The sequence below is a fragment of the Centroberyx affinis genome, unplaced genomic scaffold (assembly GCF_046629955.1).
Source record: "Centroberyx affinis isolate AG114_WGS23_722 - 3 ecotype Tasmania unplaced genomic scaffold, CSIRO-AGI_Caff_v1 ptg003840l_1, whole genome shotgun sequence".
Lineage (NCBI taxonomy): Eukaryota > Metazoa > Chordata > Actinopteri > Beryciformes > Berycidae > Centroberyx > Centroberyx affinis.
Window position 1 is genome coordinate 196,883 of NW_027281690.1, and position 25,812 is coordinate 222,694.

A 25,812-nucleotide genomic window follows, 5' to 3' on the forward strand; every position below is an offset into this window, starting at 1 on the left:
GATAACTAGTGCATGGGAGTAGAGGACAAAATGAAGTAGATCCTGCTCTGCCTTGAAATCAAATAAGCCTCGATCAAGATAAACACTGATCAAATAGAAGGATGCTCTACAGCTCCTGTTCCTTCTTCTCCTTCTGCCCAGTTACCGGCTTTACCAAGGTAAAGTATAGGGCTACGCAGATTGTTTAGTTTGGAAAGGAATACAACGTGCATGGGGACAGGTGGGCTGGTACTGGTAAGAGTAAGCAAAAGAAAAGAAAAACTCAGGTCCCAGGCTCTTACTTCAATGTTGGGCACCTCGTTGAGGTTGAGCAGGTTGAGCAGGTAGAAGGGCCTCTGGGCTTTGTAGTCCTTGGAGAAGCGAGGCGTGTCGATGACCGCTCTCACACGGTAAACTATCTTTCCAAAGGGCCCTTCAAAGGAAGTAGGGACAGAGGCTGGGGAGAGGAGGAGGAGGGGAGGAGGAGGGGGTCATAAATACAATTCAGACATTAGTTTGACAATAAAGACAATTAGTAACATTAGTGGGGGTAATGACTGATAGTAGAAAGTAGCAGATGGAAGAGACATTAAAGCCCCAATCCATAACTTACTCCATAACATATTAATTTTTATGAATCTTCACACTGAATGAGATGAAGGGTTTAACTTGTGGATGTGAAATGGGATTTTTGCAAGTTTAATAACCCGCAGTAACACAAAATGCAAGTCTGACTTATCGCAATGTTAAACATTACCAACAAACACAAACATTTTACAGTTATGCACATGTACAGGTATATGTAGAACTCATATTTGACTGTCAACTTACTTTCCTTGTGTCAAAAGCTCAGACAATGAATTTTAATAGGGGGTGTGATACTGCAATAACAGCCTGGGACCTAAGCTAAGATGGCTGCAACACAATTGTAGAAGTGGGGTTAATCAGGCTGAAAGTGATCAGTAAGTTCTTCAAGTGGATGAATGCTGAGAGCAGGGGGAGGGAGACAGAGGTGGCAACAGTTATTCAGGGGCCCTAACAGCACTGTCACAAGATGTAAGAGCCTTTTAGTCTCTTTCCTGCAGATCTTAAATGGAGAAGGAAGTGTTTGTTTTGTGACTCCAGAAAGGACAGTGATGAGGAGGAAATAGGGAGGGGGGTGGGGGGAGGGAGGGAAGGGAATCTAAGACGAGCGAGATAAAAAATATCTATTTGGGGAGAAAGCAGCCGGAGAGACAGACAGCTGGAGAGTGATGTTCAGGACCAGAGGAGAGGAATATAAAAAGGGCGCATCAGATTCAAAGCCTCTTCTGTTATTTACTTTACTAACATACTATGAATATTGTAGCAGAATGGATGATAATCACATACACAGATCATCCATTCACCTGTGGTCTGAACACACAATCCTAAAACAAATTGTGCAACTATCATGCTATGAATGGCTCTGAGACAAACATCTAAAAAACAACTTTTTCCTCATCCTGACTTTGATCCTGATGTGAATTTCCAAACAGGACGTATTAAAAAGGTGATTCAGGTGTTTTCAAAACATACAACTGAGTCACTCTCTCACCCTCACTATTACCTATTCCATTTCCCCCCTGATCCTCATTTGAATGATAATGTCAGTGCGGCAGCTGCTCTAGAGACAAGCCTGCCGCTGTCAATAAGAATTAACCAGGAGAGCTGAGTTGTTGCCTTGTTGCAGACAGCTTGGCAGCAGAAACAGGGTGCTGGACAGGAGGGCAGACGAAAAGCACCAAGGCTGCTTTCCCTGGAGACACACCAGAGTCTGCTGCTCGTGACTGGTGGAAATGGCCGGGGATTGTGTAGCCTGGCTGTTTCTTTGAGCTTAGATAAAGAGCTTCCTCTGACTGCTGTTGCATTCGAGGGCCTTTATTTCAACAGGCAGCTCCTGACACTTTAAATGTCGCTGGCACAGCCTCAACTCCCTATCAGGAGCTGTTATATTTATGTATTTAGGAAATTCTACTGCCAAGTAACCTTTTTTTGAGTTGCGCTTGAGCTAAACTGCTTCTATTAGGATTAAGAATTTGAAACAAGATCTGGAGAAGAATTCACTGTTGTACCGATTCAGTAGAGAGGAGTTTATCTGCTAAGTAGGCAAGCACAGTAGATTGGTTGTGAGTAGGATTCCTGTTTGCTGTTAACACTTTCTGTTTCAATATGTCTGATAGAAGCAGTGTCCTGAACAGAGGGCAGGCTAAAACTGGCTACGCTTGTTTCCACACAGTCTGCTAGTTAGAAGTTAGTTTCACACCGTCACACACTGTTTCACACAATAGTCTGTTTAAGGCTGGCCCTTCTGGTCCTTGGTCTTCTGCTATGGAATCAGCTTATTAGCTGAATAACCTGGTCACTCAGTCCTATTCATTCTCTTTGCCAAAAAACAAGGGTGCCTATCTGCAGGAGCACACCCAGGAAGGACAGAGGAAGGTTATGGCACGATTAATTTGTATCAAATTCTTTTCATCTCTTTTGTTCTCCTTTGTTCTCTCCTTGCACTCATATCTTACCGTTTCTTGGAATGAGGCCATCCACCTCATCATTGCATTTTATCTAACCTTATTTATCCCTCTAAGTATCTTTGCACTCATCTCAGCCGACGCCTTCCTCCTGTCTTTGAATTTCCTTGTTCTCAGTGAGAAATGGATCAACACCTGATGCCCTCTCTGCAGTGTGAAGCTTCAGCCACCATTCACTACTACTACATTCACCACTATGCTACATCTATGTCACATGGCGGTGTCTCTCACCTGGCCTGGGAGAGCAGTTTGATCTGATCTTTGATCTCTGATCTTTACCAATCTATGCTGAATGATCTTCTTGCCCTTGTGAGTAACCATCAAGGCAGAATCGGCAGTGAAAAAAAATATGTTACATGAGTATGTCGCACTCATGTAATTTATGTACAACAAGAACAGCAGTGGCCCCAAAACAGGCCCTTGCGGAACCCCACAACTAATCGATTTGGCATCAGAGAGTATACCGCAACTGCAACTTTCTGGACTCAACCTGAAAGATAGGAGTCGACACAGTTAACAGCTGTGTTGTTCATGTCCAAGGCCCTCAGCTTGCTGAGCCGTAGCCCAAGCAGCTGACTTTTTTCAAGCAAAACCATTCAACACAGATTATCCTCGTCTATCTCTCTTCTGATGTAGTTTGTTAGGTCAGACAGGAGTCAGTAGAATGTACTTGCTGGCCAACATAATTATAAATTTGCTCATGAATAATTTGCTCAAGAACTTTGGACACTAGACTTAACATGGAGACTGGCCTTATAATTACCTGGATTTCCAGTCAGTGGGAACAGTACCTTGCTCCAGACAGAGGTTCACTAAATGAGTAACACAAGAACCAATTTCAGCAGTAGCATCTCTCACAAATCTAGCTCGGATATCATCAAAACCAGTGACTTTACTTATGTTGAGGTCACCCAACATCCCAGCAACATTATCCACTCACACCTTCACAAATTAAACAGAGTTGGCCTGTATACCTAGATTAGAATAAAACGTATCAATATATTCCTCACCATAAACCCCTAAACTAGGAGGCAGTGCATTGACAGGGTTTTTGGCTACTATGGTGAAAAAGGTGTGTAAATTCAGTAGCCACTGTAGCATTGTCAAATTCAATATTATCGCTAATGTGAAGGCCCAATTTTATTAACTTGACCTGTAGTTCTACCAACACATCCTAGGTTTTTCAATTACTTCCATAGTTTGTTTGATTCATTTTTGTTTTCTTTGATAATTTGGACAAAATATGCCTTCTTGGCTACTGTAATCATATTGTGTCTCATAATCATATTCTGTGTCCCCATAATCATATTCTGTTTCTCATCAACTGCTCCTCCAATGTCTCTGCACTCTTGTGGTTTGCCTCATACTTGATAGGCCATCGAAGTCAGGCATTATGGAGAGGATCCCTGTCATCTCCAAACACTTTTACCACTGAGGGTCTTAAACACTCAGTGTTGGACCCCTCATCCTCTTTCTCTGCACTAAATTCCTTGGCTCTATCATGCCATCCCACAACTTTTCCAACCACTGCTCTGTGGATGACAACTTTACTTTTCTTTATACTCTTCTGACGTACAGGCTGCCACACACATCTCTGCCTGTCTGACATCTCCGGTTGGATGTTTTCCCACCACGTCAGGTTAAACCTTGACAAGACTGCGCTGCACTTATTCCCAGGAAAATCCTGTCCTCTTCTAAACCTCTCCGTGCCCATTGACAACAGCACAGTGACTCATGTCCCGACTGCCAGGCGTCTCGCTGTGATCCTGGATCCTCCAACTGCCATGCAAGGCTCACACTGCAGCTGCAACCGGATTGTGTTGAATCACACTCTAAGATATCCACTGAAACAGACCCTTTCTCACCAGGGAGTCTGCCCTGCTCTTCACCCAAGCTGTGGTCATCTCCTGTTTGGACTAGGCCGACTGCAAATTCCACACGGTTGGCCTCCCAAAATACCCTCTTCGATCCCTACAACTCACACAGAACACTGCAGCCTGCCTTTTCTTCAACATCCTTGATTCTTCCATTTCACCCCCCTTGCATTTTGTCTATTTAGCTCCTTGTGGCTGCTCACATTGGATTCAAAACCACAAGACTACTAACAGAGCAGCAGTTCCAGGCTATGATTCAGCCCTTCACTCCAACCCATGACTTGCATTATTACCAGGCTCATTACTGCTGTTTCATTGATCTGTCAAAGACTTCTCTGCTGCCTGCCTTAGCCTTGTTGAATCTAAGTGCTAAAAATGCTTCTGCACTATTGTTGGTGGGTTTGAATGTATTCATCACTTTTTTACTTCCCTTAAGAACTATTTGGTTACTTTTGAAACCACGGTTAACAGCGTCAGCAGAATGCCTAAATGTAATGTCAATATATATGTCTATTGTAAGCATTTAGGCATGCTCATCCTAACCTCAAAACACAAGGACAAGTTTCTGCAGCAGGCTAAAAGCCCATTTTGAGGATGTAGAAGTGGGAGGTTGTCGGTAAGCTTGTCAGGCTCTGTTTTACTGAGCCAGCAGGGGGCACTAATGGCAAATTTAGCCTGCTGTGAGCCACTTATCACTAACTGATAGTTACCATGTCCTGTGCTGATGCTCTCTAGAGTCTGGGGGCACGGAGGGGGGAAAGCATGGGGGCATGAAGACCAATTAAACAGTGACTGCACAACAGGACCGGGAACTAAAAATAACCCTAACCCCCTTGCCTCAGCTCACGCCTGAGAGAGTATAAGATACTAAACAGTCTGCACTGTCTTTGCCTTAACACCCGCATGCTCACCCTTGGGCCATATTCGATGGGGAGAGACTGTTGTCTGAAGTGTCATGTGTTTGTATCCACAGGTAACAAGTATGGTGTTCAGCTAATCTTCGTGTTTGCTTGGTCATGGTTTTGTAATTTTTTGTCAGTCAGGTGACTAACTTAGCTGCATTAGGCACGCCTTGTATATCATAAACTTTCATTGAACAAGTGCCATGTAGAATAAAGGTGCAGCAAAAAGTTAGGAAACATTAATATGTTCCTCCCACATCTCTCAAACATTAAGTATCTACTGAACCTTCAGAAAACTATCTATATAATAGATCTAGGTCCCTTGCCAAGCTATTACATATCACTGAGCTTTTTGTCAGAGACAAAGGGCCTTGGGCTGAACTCTTTAAAGTCAGCACACATACTCGACCTGGAAAGTCACATGTTATCAGTGGTTATTACACCTGCAAGCCACTTTCATTTACGTCATCTGTTTCCTTATCACAAACCTCATTTCTGATATATTAAATCCCTGAGAAAACAATTAGGGGAACTACAGGTGTGTCCCTGACATGGAGGAATGAAGTTAAACAGGTGAACGAGGTTAATCCCAAACTCACCTGGAATGAGAAACTGGAAAGGGAAGCTGTGTTCACCAGCTGGCAGTGTTCCTGTAAAAGAAAAGGATTAGTCAGATACACATGGACGTTTTCCTGATGAGGAGATAAATGAGCAATTTATACATTAGACAGAAACTCTTCAAATTGTGATATTTTATCTGGAGAACAATGTAAGGTGATAGAAGGTTCAATAATAACCACTTGGTACATTTCCAGGTGAGCCAGCTGTGACAATTCTCAACAAAGGTGTGTATGTGTGTGTGTGTGTGTGTGTGTGTGTGTCTGTGTGTGTGTGTGTATACGTGTTTATTTCAACTTTACATAGCCTTGAGTAACCATTACCACAGATATCAAGGTGACGCACCACGCCCTTGGGGCTCACCCACTTTCTTAGAGGATGGAGTTTCAGAGACAAACAGGCTTTGTTGTTCAAACACAGCCTGGCTGAGAGATCCTTTCACCTCTGATAACACAGTGTCTTCGCTTTGCAGCCCTAGTTTGCAGCAACTGAAACTAATCACATAGTGTCAGTGATAAACTATAGGGCTTGTAACATCCAACATTTGCAGCTGGGAAAGTTAGCCCATTTCCCAGCGAAGTTAATCAATGATTTACAAGCACAGCAAGGCTAGCAGTGATCGACCGAAGACGGAGTGCACTCTCCTCTTCCACTCCAACATCTATGGGTCACCGTCCCTCTGCCAACTCCCCCCTTCATAGACTACAGGTATTGGCATAATACAGGGTTTTCAACATCCACAGGCCGACAGCTGCAAAATCACTACAAAAGTAGTGTCTGATACCATTTAAAGCCGTTGTACTATTTTACATAGTGCTCATAGCCGGGATGGGGCTATATCAAGTAGCACTGCAGTGGCAACAAAACGTATTCTGAAGTCCAACTCCAACATCAAGGAGTCAAATCTTTATTGCTGGTGTTAATAGACAACACACAGTGAACTGAAGCACACCTTGCTGAGTGTTTTCATAAACATATCTGGCATACTGCGGATCTCCACAGGCGGTGTTTTGAAACATGACAGCGTGTTTTGGAATACAACAAACCAGGTTAATTTAAGTACATTTTGAATCAGAACTTGTATCTACAAAATAGGAGTTCAGTTTCCATCTTAATCATCTACACATTGTATGGTGTTACGCTATTTCCAGTCACCCGGCCCAGATAGGACACCAGCTGGATAGTTGACCCTAAAGGCAATTTGATAACGTCGTTTTTTTTAGTGTTTTCATGGTGTGTAGGTATACCAGAAAACTTAATCCCAATAATTATATTATATATAATTGTATATACAATTTTCCATTTCTTTTGGAAATTACTTTCAGACGTGGATAATTTAATCTTCAAATCCCATGACTTCTAGATTCCAGTTAACTGTATTTAATTTGGTGTACCTTCAGTGTCACTTCCAGCTTGGTTGAACTGCTTTCTTGGTTTCAAACAACTGACTCATTCTCTTCATTACACACAACTTTATAATGAGCAATTTGCAATTCGTTCAAAATTAACCTCCCTGTGGCTGCTCACTGCATTAATTACATATTGTTAAGAGAATCTTTGAAAACTGTTCACTTTACTAGCTAGATAAAACTAATAAAAACAAGAGCAAAAGCCACAAATGGGGCCTTTCCATCTCAGTCAAACTAAGAACACCTTGAGCCAATCAGACTATTAATTCTCTCCGTACGCTGACAGCCCAATTTAATTCTTCCAGAAAGCGACATCCGTTACCTAATCAAGGCCGGGCATAACTTTCCGTTGGTCTCAGTTTCCTGCGGGGAAACGCTCAGACTGAACATTCATTTGCATCATGCTCACTGCTAGAGGAAGCATCTCTGCGTAATGAACACTGGGTTGTCGTGCTCTCAGACACTCTGCAGGTGCAACAGGCAGAGTTTACACACTCCTCCACTTTCTCTCTCTCTCTCTCTCTCTGTAAAGACGAGCCTAGCAACCTAAACTTAAGTGCTACAGGTACTAAAGGAAAAACATTCAAAGAGGATGAGGAAATTGCATTTGTTCTATCTTAAAAGTGGAGTTCTGGTGTTTACATTTCTTTTTAGACACTGTGACTAGAATATTTGTAAATACGTGGAAGTACTATCAATATCAAATATGAAAACACAGGAAATGCTACAGTTGATCTGCCTCAAGCTTGGGTGGGCTAAATATAAAACTGCCAGTTTCTAAAACGAGCATCCAGCGCCGCCGCAATCATGCAGCAGGCAGTTGGTGGGAGATCCCCGTTTCCTGAGGGTCATTAAGCATGAACAACAGTGACAGGGTGTGGAAGGGGGGGTGCGCTGACATCACTAGCCTTCATTCCTGTAACCGACATGCGTGTATGGCATAGCACATTATCAGTCAGCCACAGTGAGCGTGGTTTGTTTGTGCGTCTGAGGGTGTGTGTGTGTGCGTGTGCCTGGATGTGTGTCTTTGTGTTGTCTTTGTGTGTGTGTGTGTGTGTGTGTGTGGTAGTCTCCTGTCACCCTTCCTGTCTCACTGTCCCTGGCGCTGCACAGCCCTAGGGGGCAGAGCAGCCCATTTTCGGAAGAGAATGGGATATGGAAAAATGGCAGAGATAAAGGGGAGCTGAGAGGAGGATGTGTAATGAATTATTTATGTCCTCCTCCGTTTGGAGTGTGCCTGGTGTTTATGCGTGTGCGTGCGTGCGAGTGTGTGTGTGTGTGTGTGTGTGTGTGTGTTTGCGCATGCTGAGGTTTTGAATGAGTTGAAATAATAACCTGTGACTATATGATTGCTCTGGTCTCGAAGCACTTTCTTCCTTCTTTCCTTCATACTTTGCAGGTGCTGTGCATTTGTTCTTGCTCTTGATTTTTTTTCTCTCTATTTATGTCTGATGTTACTCATAAAAACACTTTTTTACGAAACCTGTTCAGTTGATGTGCCTTATAAGTACAATCTTATTCACGTGAATGCAGGATCACTGTATTTCCATTGAGCATTTGGCGCACTGATACATTATTTGTCAGATAATGCAAACATATTTGTTTCCAAAACAACTATACACATAGCACCAATGCAACACATTCACACCAAAACTAATCACATGTTCTTTTAATAGTATGCCAACAGGTCTGCATGTTACTGTGTGAAGAGGGGTTTGTTGATGTCGGTGCCTCTTCTGCATTCAGTGTGAGTAGGACATGCTTGCTTTGCAGCTTGACTTTTACTTCCCTGCCACACTGTTGGATATTTGATCAAAGAATAGTCCTGATTTCACATGCATTAACTGGGGGAAATGACATCAAGACATAAGTCAAGTTGATATAATAAAATTAGCTAAAATATCACAAATCTTTTGGACTGATGTGATAATAGGAATGTGGGAGGAAACTGAAACTGACTGCAAACTGTCAGTCCCTCTGGTTGGTTGTGGACTGGACACCATAACGACTGTAACAAATGGGAAATTACATATCAGTACTGCAAAATATTCAGTATAACATGTCATTTATTTTTGGATTCAGTCTTAGGATCTGATTTCTATTAAAACAAGTGCATAAATCTAGCTAGTAGTATATCTTGAAATATGGCAAATCACTCATTACTATATATTCTTTCAAGATAATGGCACTTGATTCAAGAAAACTGTTGAAACAAGCTTTAAGTCAAATAAAGTTAAGATTAAGACCAAATATTCAGATTAAATGATTTATTACAACAGACATTTTTGAGGTGAATTATCTTCAGCACACTGCAAAGCACTAATCCAGCCGTACACAATCTATATGTCACACATAGACCTAAATATTTCCTATCAGGTTTCCAGAAAACAAATGAGAAGGGCATTTTACAATCTGTGATCACATCACTTTCAGTGAAAACCCTTTGGCAGAACAGGACCTTGCTGGACGTCTCTCAGTCTCTCTAACACAAACACTCCATGTATACTTATCCCTTCCAAACAAAGCTGCTCATTCACACACAAAATATACCATGTAGCATACACACTGCGAGTGTATTCTATTGAGGCAGTTGACTAGACTATTGTATTTCTTATTTGTACTAGGCTGTTGCCTTTCAAGTGTTAAGCAACACAGTCCTGAATGAGTGAGAGACCTGGGGTTAAACATTGAACTGCTTAGTGATGTTTTAACCGGCATGGATTACACGCTCTAATGACTATCACTGAGTTCCACTTTGCGATTTGCATTTTCAACAGATTACACGCATGCATGGCAGATTTCATCTTTCGGCTATGGGCGGTATCAACAACATATACAAACATGGAGGAGCGCACATGCACAACAATAGCTCCTCTAAGCCCTCATTTCCGAGGGCTCGCCGGGCCTCAGCGCTGCAGGGCAGGGCGGCATCCAACGGCAACGTCAGGTCTGCGGAGCGTATCCAGCCTCCTCATCAGCGATTGTTAGACACTGATGACCACGTCCCACATCGGAGAGGAAGCATGCAGACAGGAAGGCTGGAATATCCCTGCGGGGGACCATTACTCTAGCTGATTGGGGCTTTAACTCTTGTCTACAGGGCTGCAAAAAGCTGCTATTACAATCTAATTCACTGTGAGCTTAAGCCTGTTCCTGCAGATTCCCATAAACCAAATGAGGTGGAAGAGAGAAGCCTCCACTCGCGTCATACAATGCTGTTCCAACAGGGAGGAAGGGACTCTGACATTTCACAATGTTCTCAGAAGGGAGGGATAATAAATCCATTTGTTCACAGAGCAGGTCAGCAGAGAACCAGCTAGAGAACCTGATAGTGACACTAGGGGTGGGACAATAACCGGTACTGCTATATATCGCAGTAAAAGACAAAAATGGTTATAACACCGCCACTAATATTTAGTACCGTGACCAACGTGATAACCACAACTCTCGTCTGTCATCATCAGTTTTATTCATGTTGCTGACTGAGTTGAATACAGACCAGTAGCACTTTATCTGAGACGCATTTAACTTTATTTATTTTAGATACTGTTATTTGGATTTTTATTTGTGTTGTTTAAGACTATCCTTACAGTTTCTATAAGCTAAACCAGCATTTTATTAGCCATATATTTTACATAAATATTTTACATATGTACAGTCTTACATTAAAATGTGTTTAAAAAGAGACGATGATAAATTAGTTTTTAAGTAATGAAGCATGTTACAGTACTGTTTTTAAGGTGTTCATCTTCTGAATAATTAGCGTATATCGAGATAATTTTGGCCAAGATAATCGTACTATGAAATTTCACGCACACACATACACACACACACACACACATATCAAGGTGACGTGCTGGGCTGGTAAGTCATAGGAGAAAAGAGTGAAGCCTTCACATTAAAGCTCCATTCACACACCTAACAATGTCTTGATGTGGAATGTTGTTCATTGATCAGTCTAGTGTGCAGCAGCTAACAGCAAAACCTGAAAACCATCAGACTTTCACTGTCCTCACCTTTGTCAGCTACAGATAACGTGCTGTTGCAGTATTGCTCCTCCAGAGCCCAGGAGGCGTCGTTCATTTTGTTGGAGACCCCACATGAACCCTGACAGTTCACCTTGATGGCTGTAGAAAGAGCAGAGCAAACAAGAGTCAATCCACTGTCCAAATATGAACGCACTGGCATATTTTCACTGTAATTTTGCCAAGAATCAATTGGAGAATCCTAATTCGAGATGACAATAAAGAAATTAAGTAATGTTATGGTTTGAAAGGATGTTCTTTCTGGCATGTTTTGATGTTATATTGAGTCATGTGACTTTCTTTTGGACCTCCATTTTTTTTGGCTGGCTAAATAGCACCAAAGGACATTCAGAGCTGCTGTCAGGTAAAAAAAAAGCATGTGAGTCAAATTTTGGTGTTTATGTTTTTCTTACTCTTGGAATTTTATAGCTTCACCCCCTTTTGTCACATGACCCCTGTCAAAATCCATCATTTCAAAAATGCATGGTCGTCTGACAAAACTAACATTCTTTTCCAAATCCCTAAAAAAACAGGCATATTTCAGATTCATGGTTTTCGTCCAACAGCAGTGGTTTGTGGTGTGATCAAGATCACACAGTGGATTTGTCTCACTACTCACCTGTTCAATGACTATTGATTGGGTCACTGAGACAATTCAAAGTGTGTAGCCAAAGTGTGGCTCTCTCATTGAGGAAACATCGATCTAAAGCAGCTAGAGTTTTGAATGTATGTAATGTGATATGTACTTGGCACTCGATGTGGGGTCCTGTTGTCCTTGTACCATGTTTGCACTCACCAAGACAAATTCCTGCACAGCACATTTGTCAGTAAATCAACACTATGCCAGTGCTTGTATCAGTCCACATCCATCAGAGATAATTTAACACCTTATATGGTTTTGACCAGCTGTCTCAGAGCCAAATCAGCTCCATGAGTGGACCAACAACTCTCCAATCAACACTTGTCAACTCAAAGTTATTGTTACTGAAAAATCAACACTTAAGAAGATTGGAAAATTTGCTGTGTGAACATTTATTGTACTTGGTGATGTAAGGGATCCTGAATCCACTCTGCTAATCCACATGGAGCCTGTAAATAGCCAACCACTCAGGATAGGTGAAAAAACAAAAAACTATGTGTTTCATGATGTAGCTTATAGGTAACATGCTAGTTTCAGCTAATCTGATGTGGAACTGAATCTGAACTGATCTGAGAGTGACAAAGCCTGACCACAGACACAAAACGTGTGAGATGTTTATAAAGCCGCTCTGGTTCCATGTAGCTGTGGCACCCTTGTGTGAAAAATACAGACCACAACCCCAGCATGCACTGATTAGCATGAAAATGACTCAAGCAAGTGCACAAAGCATGATGCCTTACTTAATCATTATGGGCATTTAACACTGGTCATGTGGATTCTGCTCTAGTGGTAAGTAATCTATCAAAACAGACTCTGGATTGTGTGGCTGTCAACAGATGGAAAGGGGAGGGCAACAGGCAACCGCATCAGTAAAGTGTTGTGAAACCAAAGTAGCTGCTGTGAACAAAGACCTTGCTGCCTGCCATCTCACTGATTAGGTTTGTCACATTGATTGTACTTGACCTGTAGGAGTATGAAGACTCATGTTTTACTGTTGGGATGATGATGATGATGATGATGGTGGTGATGATGCAACAGGTTAGGTAAACCTGAGGTAATATCAGAATTACTGATATTACTGATATTACAGCAGAAGCATGCCAACAACTGCAGACTGATGTTTATTAGCTATGTTTTCTAACCTGAATAAACAGCATAAAGCTCCATGGATTCACATTTTTTGATGCATTTTTCATGCAACTTGTATTTAAACGCTCAAATCGGAATTATGTCATCCACCTGATGTCATCGTCAGTACCTTGGCTGAGCGAGCATTAGCGTGGAGGATGAGACACAATGGAAACAAAGCAAAATAGCTGACTTGAGTGGTATTTGGACAGAAGCCTTAATTCAGTCAAAACTCAAAGGCACATACCGTAACCAAAATGTGTTGGAAACAAGCTGGAGAAGCCTAGGTATATTATTGAAACACTGTGCACAAGTCTTTTCGACATTGCTGTCAGTTCATATTGGTATCGGATATGGGCTACATCCTACAATAAATGTGAACAATTATCCCAAAAAAATCAGATAAGAGCAGCAATTTGGAACTGAGCATGCAGGCCTGCAGTGTGAACGCAATCTCTCTCTCTCTCTCTCTCTCTCTGTATTCCCCCTCCTCTCGCTATCCTGCTTCTCTCTCTGCTGGTCTCTCTCTATGAGGAAATGAAACCTTTTTGATAATGGCAAAGGAACATTCACACACACACACACACACACACATATAAGGTTGCATTCCTCTATTCTACTACAAATTCTCAAAGCATCACATTACCTCGTGACCTGAAATTGTCACAGAAGCCAGAGGATTACATAGAAAGATGGCCCGGGTCCCTGTATAGACCAGTGTTCACTCAATATTTTGACAATGAATTAGAGATACAGATAGATAGATAGATAGATAGATAGATAGATAGATAGATACATACATACATACATACATACATACATACATACATACATACATACATACATACATACATACATACATACATACATACATACATACATACAGTGTGGAGCAGGTAAAACTAAAAGCGTATTTATTTGTGAAAAGCATTTTCACTCTAACAGGCCAAAAAACCCATGCACATGCTGTAATGTAAAACTGATGCTATGGACTGTGTGTGACCAATCACCGGCTCACACCCACGCAGGATCCTGTGCTGGCATCACAGGACACAGAAAACACACACACACACACACACACACACACACACACACACACACACATACAGACACATACACACACACACACACACACAAGTGGCAGATGGCTGCGCTCTCCACTGGCAGGGCTGGCGCTCTGGCACCGTTTGGGGGAAGGGGGGGAGGGGGGAGGGACCTCTGCTGCTGGTAAAAACAATAACCAAAATCTGCAGCCCACAAAACGGAATGGCACCCTTCAGCCTCGCAGACCACCGTCCATTTATGTGATCATTAATTAAACCAAGCAGTCTGCTTTTCCAGCCATCTGCCCCATTCAGGGAGGGGAATAATGCCATTCTACCCCACATACACTCTCACACACACACACACACACACACACACCCCTATCAGTTTGCTGGCATCATCACACTTCACAGAAGTTGCAGAATAAGTGTGGAGTACACAAACATTACAGACTAGGAACCCATTACCGCGACTGGATATTATTTACAGTTCTCTCTGTTGTGGAAAGTGAAGGGCTCAGCCCCCGAAAGGTCAGTGCCGGGGTAATCTGTTAATATCCCCGGCAGCCGCAGCAGCAGCAGGAAGAGTGGCTGCAGCAGAGCTGAATAGTGAATAGGCCTGTCATAAGAGACGGGCTGCTTTGGCAAAGAGACTGGCTGTCTGCGGCTGAATAATGGGCCGGGCCTCTCCACAGCCACATGGAGCCAGATGGACCAGTAGTAGCGATGTGTGCGATGATGATGATGATGAGCCACGCATCCACACACAGACGAGGCAGTGAGTGTGTGTGTGTGTGTGGATTATGTATCTCCATGCTTTACCACACATACCCAAGGTCACCAGATAGGCAGATGGGCATTTCCCCTCCCACTGCTGTACCAAAAATGCACTGAGCTACACTACCAGTCAAAGGTTTGAACACACGTGATTGAATGTACTATGTTTTTCATTATTTTAAAGCCATTTTGATCTAAAGGCTTATGCGTAAATGCTTGAAATTTGTCTTTTAGACCAATATAAATAGTGAAGTTGATGCCTGTGTATGAATTTCTTTCCAAAGCCTTTGTCTTTCCATCAAGGCAAAGGGCGGCTGCTTTAATTAATCTAAAATGATATAGTAAAGATAGTTTTGATTAGTTTAACACTTTTTTGGTCACTGCATGATTCCACATGTGTTATTTCATAGTTTTGATGTCTTTACTATTAGTCTAAAATGTGAAAAATAAATAAAAATGCATGTGTCCAAACTTTTGACTGGTAGTGTATAATTCTAAAACCAACACCTAACTGTGAGTTTAATGTGCTGGGCCTTGGTAGCTGAAAACATTTTTTATAATGGCAGCAAATTACAGCAGCATCACAGCTGTAGCAACTTTCAACATGTCCACACACACACAGCAGCTATCAGATCACGCCTTCGTAATGCCAGTATGAGCATCTGCGCCACGGGCCGTCTTTCACTAGAATAGCCATGAAATTTTCACAACCGGAGGGAGAGTGACTTGTAGTAGCATCACTCAGTAGTAGAGAGAAACCCAGACTAGGGCATGTTCTGACTCAGTAGCTGGCTGGGTTTCTTGCCAACACACTGGAGTCTTTCCAGGTCCACTCCACAGTTCAATGAGGCTGTCGGAGGAGCGCGGGTGTAGGCGGGGGATGATACTGGCACTACTTGTTTCACTTTAAGAATCAGACTGTGTGGGCAGACAGCGCCAGGAGAGGCAACATGATCAATAGTCTCTCCAGGCATGGATGTTTTAACATGACTGGTCTGTTTTACTGCATCAAAGGGCTTTGTGGTTTCCTGATATGGGTTAGTGCGTATGAGCGTGTTGTTTGTGTATGTGTGTGTGTGCGTACATGTCAGGGAGGGAGGGGCAGGGGTGGGACGTGGGGCGCCGAGGGCGTGGTGCTGATGAGTGTGAGAGCAGATTTTTATCTGTTCCATTCCACTGTGTGATTTGCATATCCTGTTTTTAATGCAGAACGTCCCAGAAGTAAATAAAGTCAACCTTATACCTTTTATCTTGACGTCATATTGCTTGTAATTCTTTCACGACATCTTTGTTTTCCCTGACTGGAATGCTTTGAGGATATTTTTTACCTCACACTTTTTTGTCTAGATTTGACAGACTCATTTACGGCTGACATTCCAACTCTTCCACCCTCTCCCTGTGCCGGAATTTTGTCCTTCAGGGCATACTTTCATGAGAAAGTATGTGCTAGTTACACAAAACTTTTCTTTGCTCTGTCACTGGATTTTCCTAACAAAGAGCCTCTTTACTTTAAAGTGATGATGGAGATTATTTACAGACATTTATGACTGCACACTCGCATGTGGGTCAAGTGGGAAAAAATCCTTTGGCAACAACGAGGGTTTAACATTTCCTGAGTATAGACGCAACAGTGTCTGTGAGATGAAGCCATTAAGTCAGAGCTTGACCCCTGTAGCATCACTACATGGCAACAGTGAGTCAGCGTGTGGGCCGGTGGGGATGAGCAGTCAGGGAGATGCACAGCGAAAGTTTGACTGATTAGGATAAATCCGTATTTACAGCGATTCTGAGTAGTGTTTCAGCCAATCACCCCCAAGCACAAAGGAGCTACAGTGTGTTTGTTTAAGGTCTGGCCTTTAGGAGAACAATGCAGTGTGAGGTGGCTCTTTATCCCTCAGCCAAAACAAGGAGCGGGCAGAGCTCCCCAGACAAGGGGAGAATTGTCTCTATACGACCACTGGGATTTCGCCATAAAGTGGGTCAGGAGTATTAATGAGGAGATTAGGAAAGGCCTTGTGAATCTCTGGGGAATTGATCAACATTCCTTGCATGTGCTAAAGGTTCCTCAGACGTCATCCGTGCATTCCAGCATAATGAGACCGGTAAATCCCCAAAGCGGCCTGTGATAGATCGGGCTGTCTGTCTGTGTATCCGCCAAACGTGATATATCAGGTGGTATCTCAGACACCGCTGGTCTGATTTTGACGAAACCTGCAGCTCTAATTGTGTTCCGGCGTTTAAAAAGATAACTCTGATTTGCCTAAAAGGAGTGCTGTAATTAAAGGTCAAAATTTCAAACTTTGAAAGGGCATAACTGCTACAGTACGGGTCCAATTTTGACAGAATTTGGTGGGATAATGCTTTTTGGCACTGTGTTCTAGCATTTAAAAAAATACACTGATTAGCCTGATGGAGGTGCCGTAATTGAAAGGTCAGAATTTCAAACTTTGACAGGCTCTAACTCCTACCCAGTGTGTCTGGTTGACATGAAAGTTGCCATAGAAATCCAGCTATCTTACAAATCACACTGACTGGCCTAAAATTGAACTCAGTCACTACTGGCCTGATGTTGATGAAACAAACATCTTGTGACATCTTGTTGCTGATTGGCCCAAGGGCTGCCTGCATCCTTCATGACATGAGATGACATGTTTATTTCTTTTAGAGCAACATTATAGAAAGAATAATTGTGAATTTGTTTTGGCACATGTCTCACCAATACACACACACACACACACACACACACACACACACACACACACACACCTTTTACCAGTGGGGTTAGAGCACAGAGACAGAAATAACTCCCCTGGAGCAATATAGCAGCAGGATATTTTGGGTTGGTTTTTTTTTCTTTTTTTTTAGGAATTTTAGAATGAATATTATGTAGAAAGTAGTGTTTCTTGTGCTTTTAACAGTGCACAGAGGTCACATCTTTCTCTGCATCCAGACAGCCAAGTAATCCGACGCTACACTTACTACCTTCATTAAATCTTTAAGCACTGCAAACAATTAGTCCTTCTCACTTTCCCCCATATCTCCCCATGTCTCCTTTTTAATGCCTCTCAGTGAGACTCAACAAGCGGTGGCACCTGATCTTATGATCTATTACAAATGGCTGTAAGGGAATCCCACACAAGCAGAACAGAGGCGGGGTTGTTAGTTCAGCCAGACTCCCATAAAGCCCGAGTTTCTTCTCTTTATGGTAGGAAATGGACAGAAACCTGGCATACAGAGCACCTTGTGGAGCATTAGGGTCATGCATACACAGTGGTGGAAAGAGTACTACAATTCTTTCACGGCAACAAGTAGAACTAAAACTACTAATGTAAAACCTACTTTAGTGAAAGTAAAAAGTAGCTAATTTAAAATGTACTATAAAAAAACTAGAAAGAGAACATTGTTAGATGTGATATTTTCCATGCAGTTCTAAAAGGATGACAGTGCAGAGTTGATTCTTTTAATTGGAAATTACACAATAAAGTGCAGAAACAAAGTAAAGCCAGACTACTCTTCTCTTCTTTGCTGAGTGACCGTTCACTGTGAATGGCTCCACAATTTGTCAGTTTACGATTGTCCAGTTTCCGATGCTTATGGAGAGACACAAAATCAGTTCTCTGTAATGTAAATGTAAAATGTAGTGAAGTACGCACTTAACTAACTGACCAAAAGTCACTCTCTCGCCTCCAACTAGTTCAGAACGCAGCAGCTAGGCTTCTTACTGGTTCTAATAGACGACATCACATATCGACAATCCTGCCTTCTCTCCATTGGCTTCCTGTTTTTTTTTTCCAATTGATTTTAAGATTTTACTGATCACTTTTAAAGCACGTTTGGGTCTGGCTCCAAGCTACATAACAAATGTAGATCCTCAGGCAGGGCACTTCTGGCTGTTCCAAAGTCTAGACATAAAACTAAAGGTGACCGCACTTTTTCCATCAGGGCCCCTCGGCTTTGGAACGACTTACCAGAGGAGATAAGGCTAGCAGAATCAGTGACTTCTTTTAAATCACTTCTTAAAACCCATTCTTATAGACTTGCTTTTATCTGATGTCGTCTTTTTATCGTCTTTTTAACTTTTTATCTTTTATCAGCTTTTTATTGTCTCTATCTGCTTTTTATCGGCTTTTTATCATCTTTCTATTGTCTTTTTACGTCTTTTATCTTAACTCTGTCTTAATTCTATCTTACTTTTATTCTATTTTACTGTTTATCTTGGTTTTCATTCTACAATCCCTGTTTATTATTGTTTTATTGCCTTTTAAATTCATAATTTGAGTATTCTGCTTTTATTTTGTCTGTCAAAGCACTTTGTAAACTCTGTTTTTAAAGGTGCTATATATTATTATTATTAACTAAAAGTAAAAATACTGACTTTAAAAAATACTCAAAAGAGTACATGCAGGCTACACTAAAAAGCTACTCAGTTACAGTAACATAAGTAAATGTAATTACCGTAGTTACTTCCACCTTTGTCCATACACCACCTGTTGCTATCTAATTAGTTTGACCATGAGTTAGATGATCCATGGTCCATGCTGGTGATGTAACACTTGTTCTCATTACTTCAACTGCTACAGTTCATTTGCTGAAATATTCAGTTGGCACTCTGCTTGAAAAGTTATCTGTGAGTCTCCTATCATGGACCAGCTGAACCATTACTACATACCCACTTTACAAGGTATTTTCTCTTCTATGTTCACTGACAAGCTTTACTTGCTTTAACACCAGCGATCTGTTGGTGAATGTTTGTGTTTGTATGTGCCTGCGTGTATACACATCTGCATGTATCCACGCATCCCTGTGTATGTTGGTATGCAAGTTTAAGAGGCTTAGCCTGGGGGGAGTTACATCATGAAACAACCAACAGATTTGTAATCTTCACTCTGCACACTCGCTCCCACGATGCCATCATGCCACGAATTTCAACATTTCCCTGTGCTAGGCTCAAATCCAGCCAGACACCGTGACCCGAGGAGACCCTGACCGCCTCTGTATTCATTCTCCCTGGGCTTTATCTAGAAACAACATGCAGAAAAAAAATACCCACGCACTTTTCACTATTCAGAAAAAATTTCAACCTCAGCTGGTTTCCATGAGGCATAGGCATACAAGATAAACCAAAAAGGCTGCAATTAATCAATCGATCCAGCTGCACAGGTTTATTTTTTTTTCTTTTTCATTGTCTTGCCTATGAATGAAGCACTTGGTCGTGATTTTAGTTGTGTATACGCTACCTGTTCATCAGTTCTGGCTAGCTTTTCATGAAATCTGTGGAAATCAACAGAGAGCTTAATTTAAGTATTTAAGCATGGGAAATGTCTGTTCTCATCTTGCAGTGATCACCAGTGTAAGTCAGGGCTGATGGGGGTCTATGCCGAAGGTATAAAACAACAAATTTGCCTTGCAGCAAATTTTAAATATATTTATCTTCAGTTTCTGCCTCTAACAAGTCCTCTGAGCTTATCTCATTGTACTTGCTTCAGATAAAAGTCAACTTATTTCAAAAATATTCTTAAATTAACTGGCATTATCTTCAGATGGAGTCATCGCCATATTTTAGGACATGGGCACTTGTTTCAAGAAAATTGGAAAGAGATCAGATAAAAGTCAACCTATTTCAAAAATGCTCTTAAATTAACTGGCCAGACACCGTGACCCGAGGAGACCCTGACCGCCTCTGTATTCATTCTCCCTGGGCTTTATCTAGAAACAACATGCAGAAAAAAAATACCCACGCACTTTCACTTTTCAGAAAAAATTTCAACCTCAACTGGTTTCCATCAGGCATAGGCATAGGAGATGAACCAAGGGTGCAATTAATTAATCGATCCAGTGTACAGGTTTATTTTTTTTCTTTTTCATTGTCTTGCCTACTGTATGAAGCACTTGGTCAGGATTTTTGTTGTGTATACGCTACCTGTTCATCAGCTCAGGATAGCTTTTGATGAAAACTGTGGAAATCAACAGAGAGCTTGATTTAAGTATTTAAGCATGGGAAATGATCACCAGTGTAAGTCAGGGCTGATGAGGGTCTACGAATGCTGGAGGTGTAAAACAGCAAATTTGCCTTGCAGCAAATTTTAAATATATTTACCTTCAGGTTCTGCCTCTAACAAGTCCTCTGAGCTGATCTCATTGTACTTGCTTCAGATAAAAGTCAACTTATTTCAAAAATATTCTTAAATTAACTGGCATTATCTTCAGATGGAGTCATCGCCATATTTTAGGATATGGGCACTTGTTTCAAGAAAATTGGAAACACAGAGGAATCATCTTGACGTATTAACAGATTTTGATTTTAGGAAAAGTTCTACGGCAAAAAGATTGGAACACAATAAGAGATTAGGCCTCAATAACTCTGCAGTGTAAACGTTTTGACGTTTAATCATTACAGTTTAAGCCACTAGAGCTGACTATCACAAGTCACACCAAGTGTGGAGTCAGCAACTTCTCATCACTTTTCTTCCATATTCATGACATTGCTAAAGGATCATACCTTGTGGTCAATGCTAAAGCTACATTTATTGTTTAAAAATAGCTTGTCCTGTCTGTGTTGCTCACTGGAAAGAGGATGCAGCATAAACAGTACTTCCCTGTCACTTCCACAAAACTTCTGGGTTCCTTTTCTCCCATGATTATTCTTTACTTTCTGACATCACACATACCTCTTTTTTAAAAGTATGAATGAAAACTTATTTTATCGTTATTATTATTATTTTACTACAAGTTGAGAGTACAAGGCCTAACTAAGCATTGGCAAACACCAGATCCACGCCAGATGAAGCCAGTTTGATGCTGTAGGTGCATTTCAGATGTTATATTGACTGTTAATTGTAGCTCAGTGGCATCCAATCAGGATTGATATCTGAAACTTCATCCAAAGACTTGGGCTATTTGTGCTAAGTGATCTTTTGAAACATCAGCCGTGATCATGAGGCAACATTTCTTGATAACTTGATTGAATTATATGCATATATAATTATTAAGCTAGTTATGCAATTCTATATTCTATATTCAGAGCAAGGCCAGACCAGATTGACTTACTTCAGGCTGTCATACTGTCTTCATCTTTGAAGAAAAACTGAATCCTTGAATGTTATATTTTGAAAAACTTTCAAATGCTGATTAGGAAGCAGCATTTTCGTCAAGGACACTGTAATCACAGAAGAGGGGTTCCTTCATCATGCATAAACATCTTCAGAGTTAAGAATCTGTAATATTGTGTGAAACAGGGAGTACCACAGCTGTTGTTTTAGAATCTTTAATCTTCAAGGAATACACCAAGTTTTTTGGGAGATTGGCCCGTTGGTCAGCTTATCCGTTAAATGATGAGAACATAGACACCAAAATCATCCATGTGTCTCCGTGTAGATCATTCGCTCCAGCACTCCAGCATACACAATGTTGAGTGACAGCTAGGTCACAGAGTGACCTTGAAATAATACAAAGTTGTTAGTAGTTTTCATTAAATGGCTTGTAGATTCATAAATTAAAAAAATGAAATAGCAACTCAATATTCCCGATGTAGCCAGGTTTATTCTTTTTTAAAGACATTTTTTGGGGCATTTTTACCTTTATTTGCTAGTCTATAGTGAAGACAAACAGGAAAGAATGGGAGTGACATGTGACAAAGGTCCTGGGTTGGACTCAAACCCAGGACACTGCGGTTACATGGCACATGCCTTAGACCAATGAGTCACCAGGACGCCCAGCCCAGTTTATTTTTAAAACTATTTCAAGTAAGCAATCATGCATTAATCTGCTACACACTGCACAGCAGCTGTACAGTCTCCCTATCGCCCACCACCTTCACCTCCAATGTAAACAGGGAAAGTAGTCCCTGCTGGTTTAAAACGGCACATTATCTTTGTATCACACTTTATGCACATTTTAACTGCTAGACCTATCACTTATTAGCTTTCGAGCTGCTAAGTTCTCATTTTCTCAGTTTAGAGATCATGTTAGTCACCTATTATCACTCATCATAGTGGATGCTGAAGTGTTAGCATGGAGCACTGGAGCAAATGATCTACCAGGGACACTGATGATTTTGGGGTTTACGTTCTCATCGCTTCCCAGAGACAGAAGGCCACAGGTTCGATCCCCAGAGCAGACGATGTGTCCGTCCCTGTCCAAGTGTCCTGGAGGAAGACGCTGCCCCTTCTGCCTGTTCCCTTTAGTGAAATGCATGCATGTGTGTCTCAGAGGGATATCCAAAGAAATTTTCAACTGTGTAAAATGGCAAATAAAGAGCTCTAAAATGTCTCTAAAAAAATTTGGTGGGAAGGGAGAAGGTGAGGATTAAGATAAGAGGACAGCACGTGGGAAAAGAGGCTCAGCTGGAGATGGAATGATTGAAACCTCTTATCGCTTATCAAGAGAGAGCTGAGCCGAACACCGGTGGTAAACCAAATTACAAACACACACACACACACACACAAAGGTTTGCCTCTAAATACAGGCTACAAAAGACTTAATCTGTGTGTCCTGCAGCAAGTGTATTCAATGTGGGTTCTCAAAAGCTTTTCCTATCCGCCAAAACCTCACAGTGACCAGAGACAGACAGACAGCAACGTTATGTGAGCTGTGAAAAGTGGAATGTGTAACATTCCAGAGGCACTTCAGGCCTCTTAGCGACCATCGCAGGCCTTTCTCCTGAGTCCTCTGTCCACAAGATTACAGCCCGGCCTGCTGTACCCGAACACAGGTACCTACATTTGAAGAGTTTATTTCCAAACTGCTACGTGTCTTTGCTATATATCCATTTTGCAGGGAAGTCATTCCCTCAGGTATAGTGTATAGAGAATCTGTTCCCTAAAAGTGTTTTCATTTTGTCAACCAAGAGCTTCAGGTACTTCTACTACTTCTATTATGGCTGTGACGATTACTCAACATAACCGACAAAATTGATTTTGCAAGTGAGATGACAACGTGGATTTGTATCATCTACACGTTGCATTATTTATACATTTCCAGGCTGTAATGGTCAACAACAGGATGCACTGCACAGCTTGAAAAATCTAGCTGACCACCATGCAGCAGAGAGGCACAGATGTTTCTCTCATTGCAGATGGCTGAAAATACAACAGAACCCATGACACATTCAAAAAAAATTAGAAGATGCATTTCAAAAACAAAGTCTGAGAATATTTTAAAATCTAAAGACAACAATACAGCAGAGTGTAACCCCTGCAAAACACAATGGCCTTCCACAGTTTCAAAGTATCCTGAAGACACATCTGCACCAGATAGTAGTTGGTATTTATGCTACTTGGCTATCAAGGGATGGATTAGCTTGATTACAGACCTGATAGCTCTGAACAGTTATGTTTAGTTAACTACTAACCTGGATGACGATAACTAACAACTCTCATCTCTACACAAAACTTTCTCATAATTTATTTCTCAGATAACTCGATTACCAAAATTACTGCTAGCTGCAGCCCTGCTTCCTCTTACTAAAAACTACCATAATGTATTTCAATTTGGTGCTGTCATTTTCTGAGAGCAGTGTCACACATCAACATTTTGGAATAAATGTCTTCATTTCTAGTGGCAAAATTAATCTTTTGATTTTATCAGTCTGTGGTCTCATGCTTGCCAGTGTAGAAAAGGAAGACTGATAATGTCGTTACATAAAATAAGCCATTTGGTAAGGACATTTTTATCCAAACCACCTTACAGTGCATGTGGGAACTCGTAGCCTTAGCAGTCACAGCCAGCCAGTCCATTAGGCAGAGTTATGCTTAATTTACAGTATGTGCACCCCAGCGGACATGCACCTGCGTCTTGCATGCACAGCAGTCATTTATAGTACTGCACCCTATGACTGAGCCTAGGTGTGCAGGGCATGTGCTGCTTCTGTTTTAGCTTGATTATCTTTGGTATTTTTGGTTAGGGTTAGGTTAGACAGTTCAAAGTAGAGAGAGAAACGATCAGGAGAGAGAGAGGGGGGTGACATGCAACAACATGCTGGGCTGTGTTCGAACCCTTAGCCAACTGAGGACACCAGGACACCAGGACGGACTCATCTTTAATCAAAAGGCTTACGAGGATAATTTCATCCAGTAGCTAAATGTCTGCTATTTTTTGACACTGTGAAACTGCTGTTTTGATATTGATCTAGTGAACTTTGGAGAGCTTATACAGAAGATTGAATTCTGTTTCTCTCTCTCTTATATGATTTTGATTGTATTTTCATTTTCATACATCGTCTTATCTTGTTCCTTCTTTAAGTGCTTTTGACTATATTCTGTCTTCGTACATTTGGCAACTTTTATGTTTGCCTTGATGCTGCTTTCTTGGTCCGGTTTCCCATGAAAAAGAGATTCTTAATCCCAATGAGACTAACCTGCTTAAATAAAGGTTAAATTAAATCAAATTAAAATCACACTATCCAGGTATTCTCCAAACAAAACCTCCAGTCCTCCTTATTTTGTCGTCACCTGGGCCTGTATGGACACATCACGTAACATTTTACTGATAACAACATACGTAACTACCAGTAAATGCCATCAAGTGAGACAATAACCATAAACCATGCGCTTATCTCCTGGCAGGAAACAGGTTCTGTATCTTTAGTTTCTTTGGTACAAGAAGCCAATTGCTACTTTGTTCCACAGAAGAGTCACATCCCCTCTGCAAACCACTGTGAACTTGCTTTTGCTTTTGCTGTTGTTCACGTTACAGGACGGGAAGTGGGATGGACAGCTTTCAGAAAGAGGAAGAAGGGGAGTGATCTGCAGGGGAGAGAGGGATGGAGGGGAGGATACGGGTGTGTGTCTGCGCTTATCGGGGGGTGGCTGAGATACAATCCTCTTATGGCAGACCCAAATAACCAGCCATGAGGGTGGATGGGGTGTTGG

At 41.5% G+C, this 25,812-nt stretch overlaps 1 protein-coding gene across 1 annotated transcript in view; it reads right to left on the bottom strand.

The window, feature by feature from the left end:
• Nucleotides 1-25,812, bottom strand: part of arrdc1b (arrestin domain containing 1b) — a 39,400-nt gene that overhangs the window by 7,031 nt on the left and 6,557 nt on the right. Inside the window, exons 2-4 of the mRNA XM_071541245.1 lie at nucleotides 11,348-11,458; nucleotides 5,904-5,954; nucleotides 282-436 (exon numbers count right to left, since the gene is read on the bottom strand). Of these exons, the coding sequence (XP_071397346.1) occupies nucleotides 282-436; nucleotides 5,904-5,954; nucleotides 11,348-11,458 (317 nt within the window). The remainder of the gene's footprint in view (nucleotides 1-281; nucleotides 437-5,903; nucleotides 5,955-11,347; nucleotides 11,459-25,812) is intronic.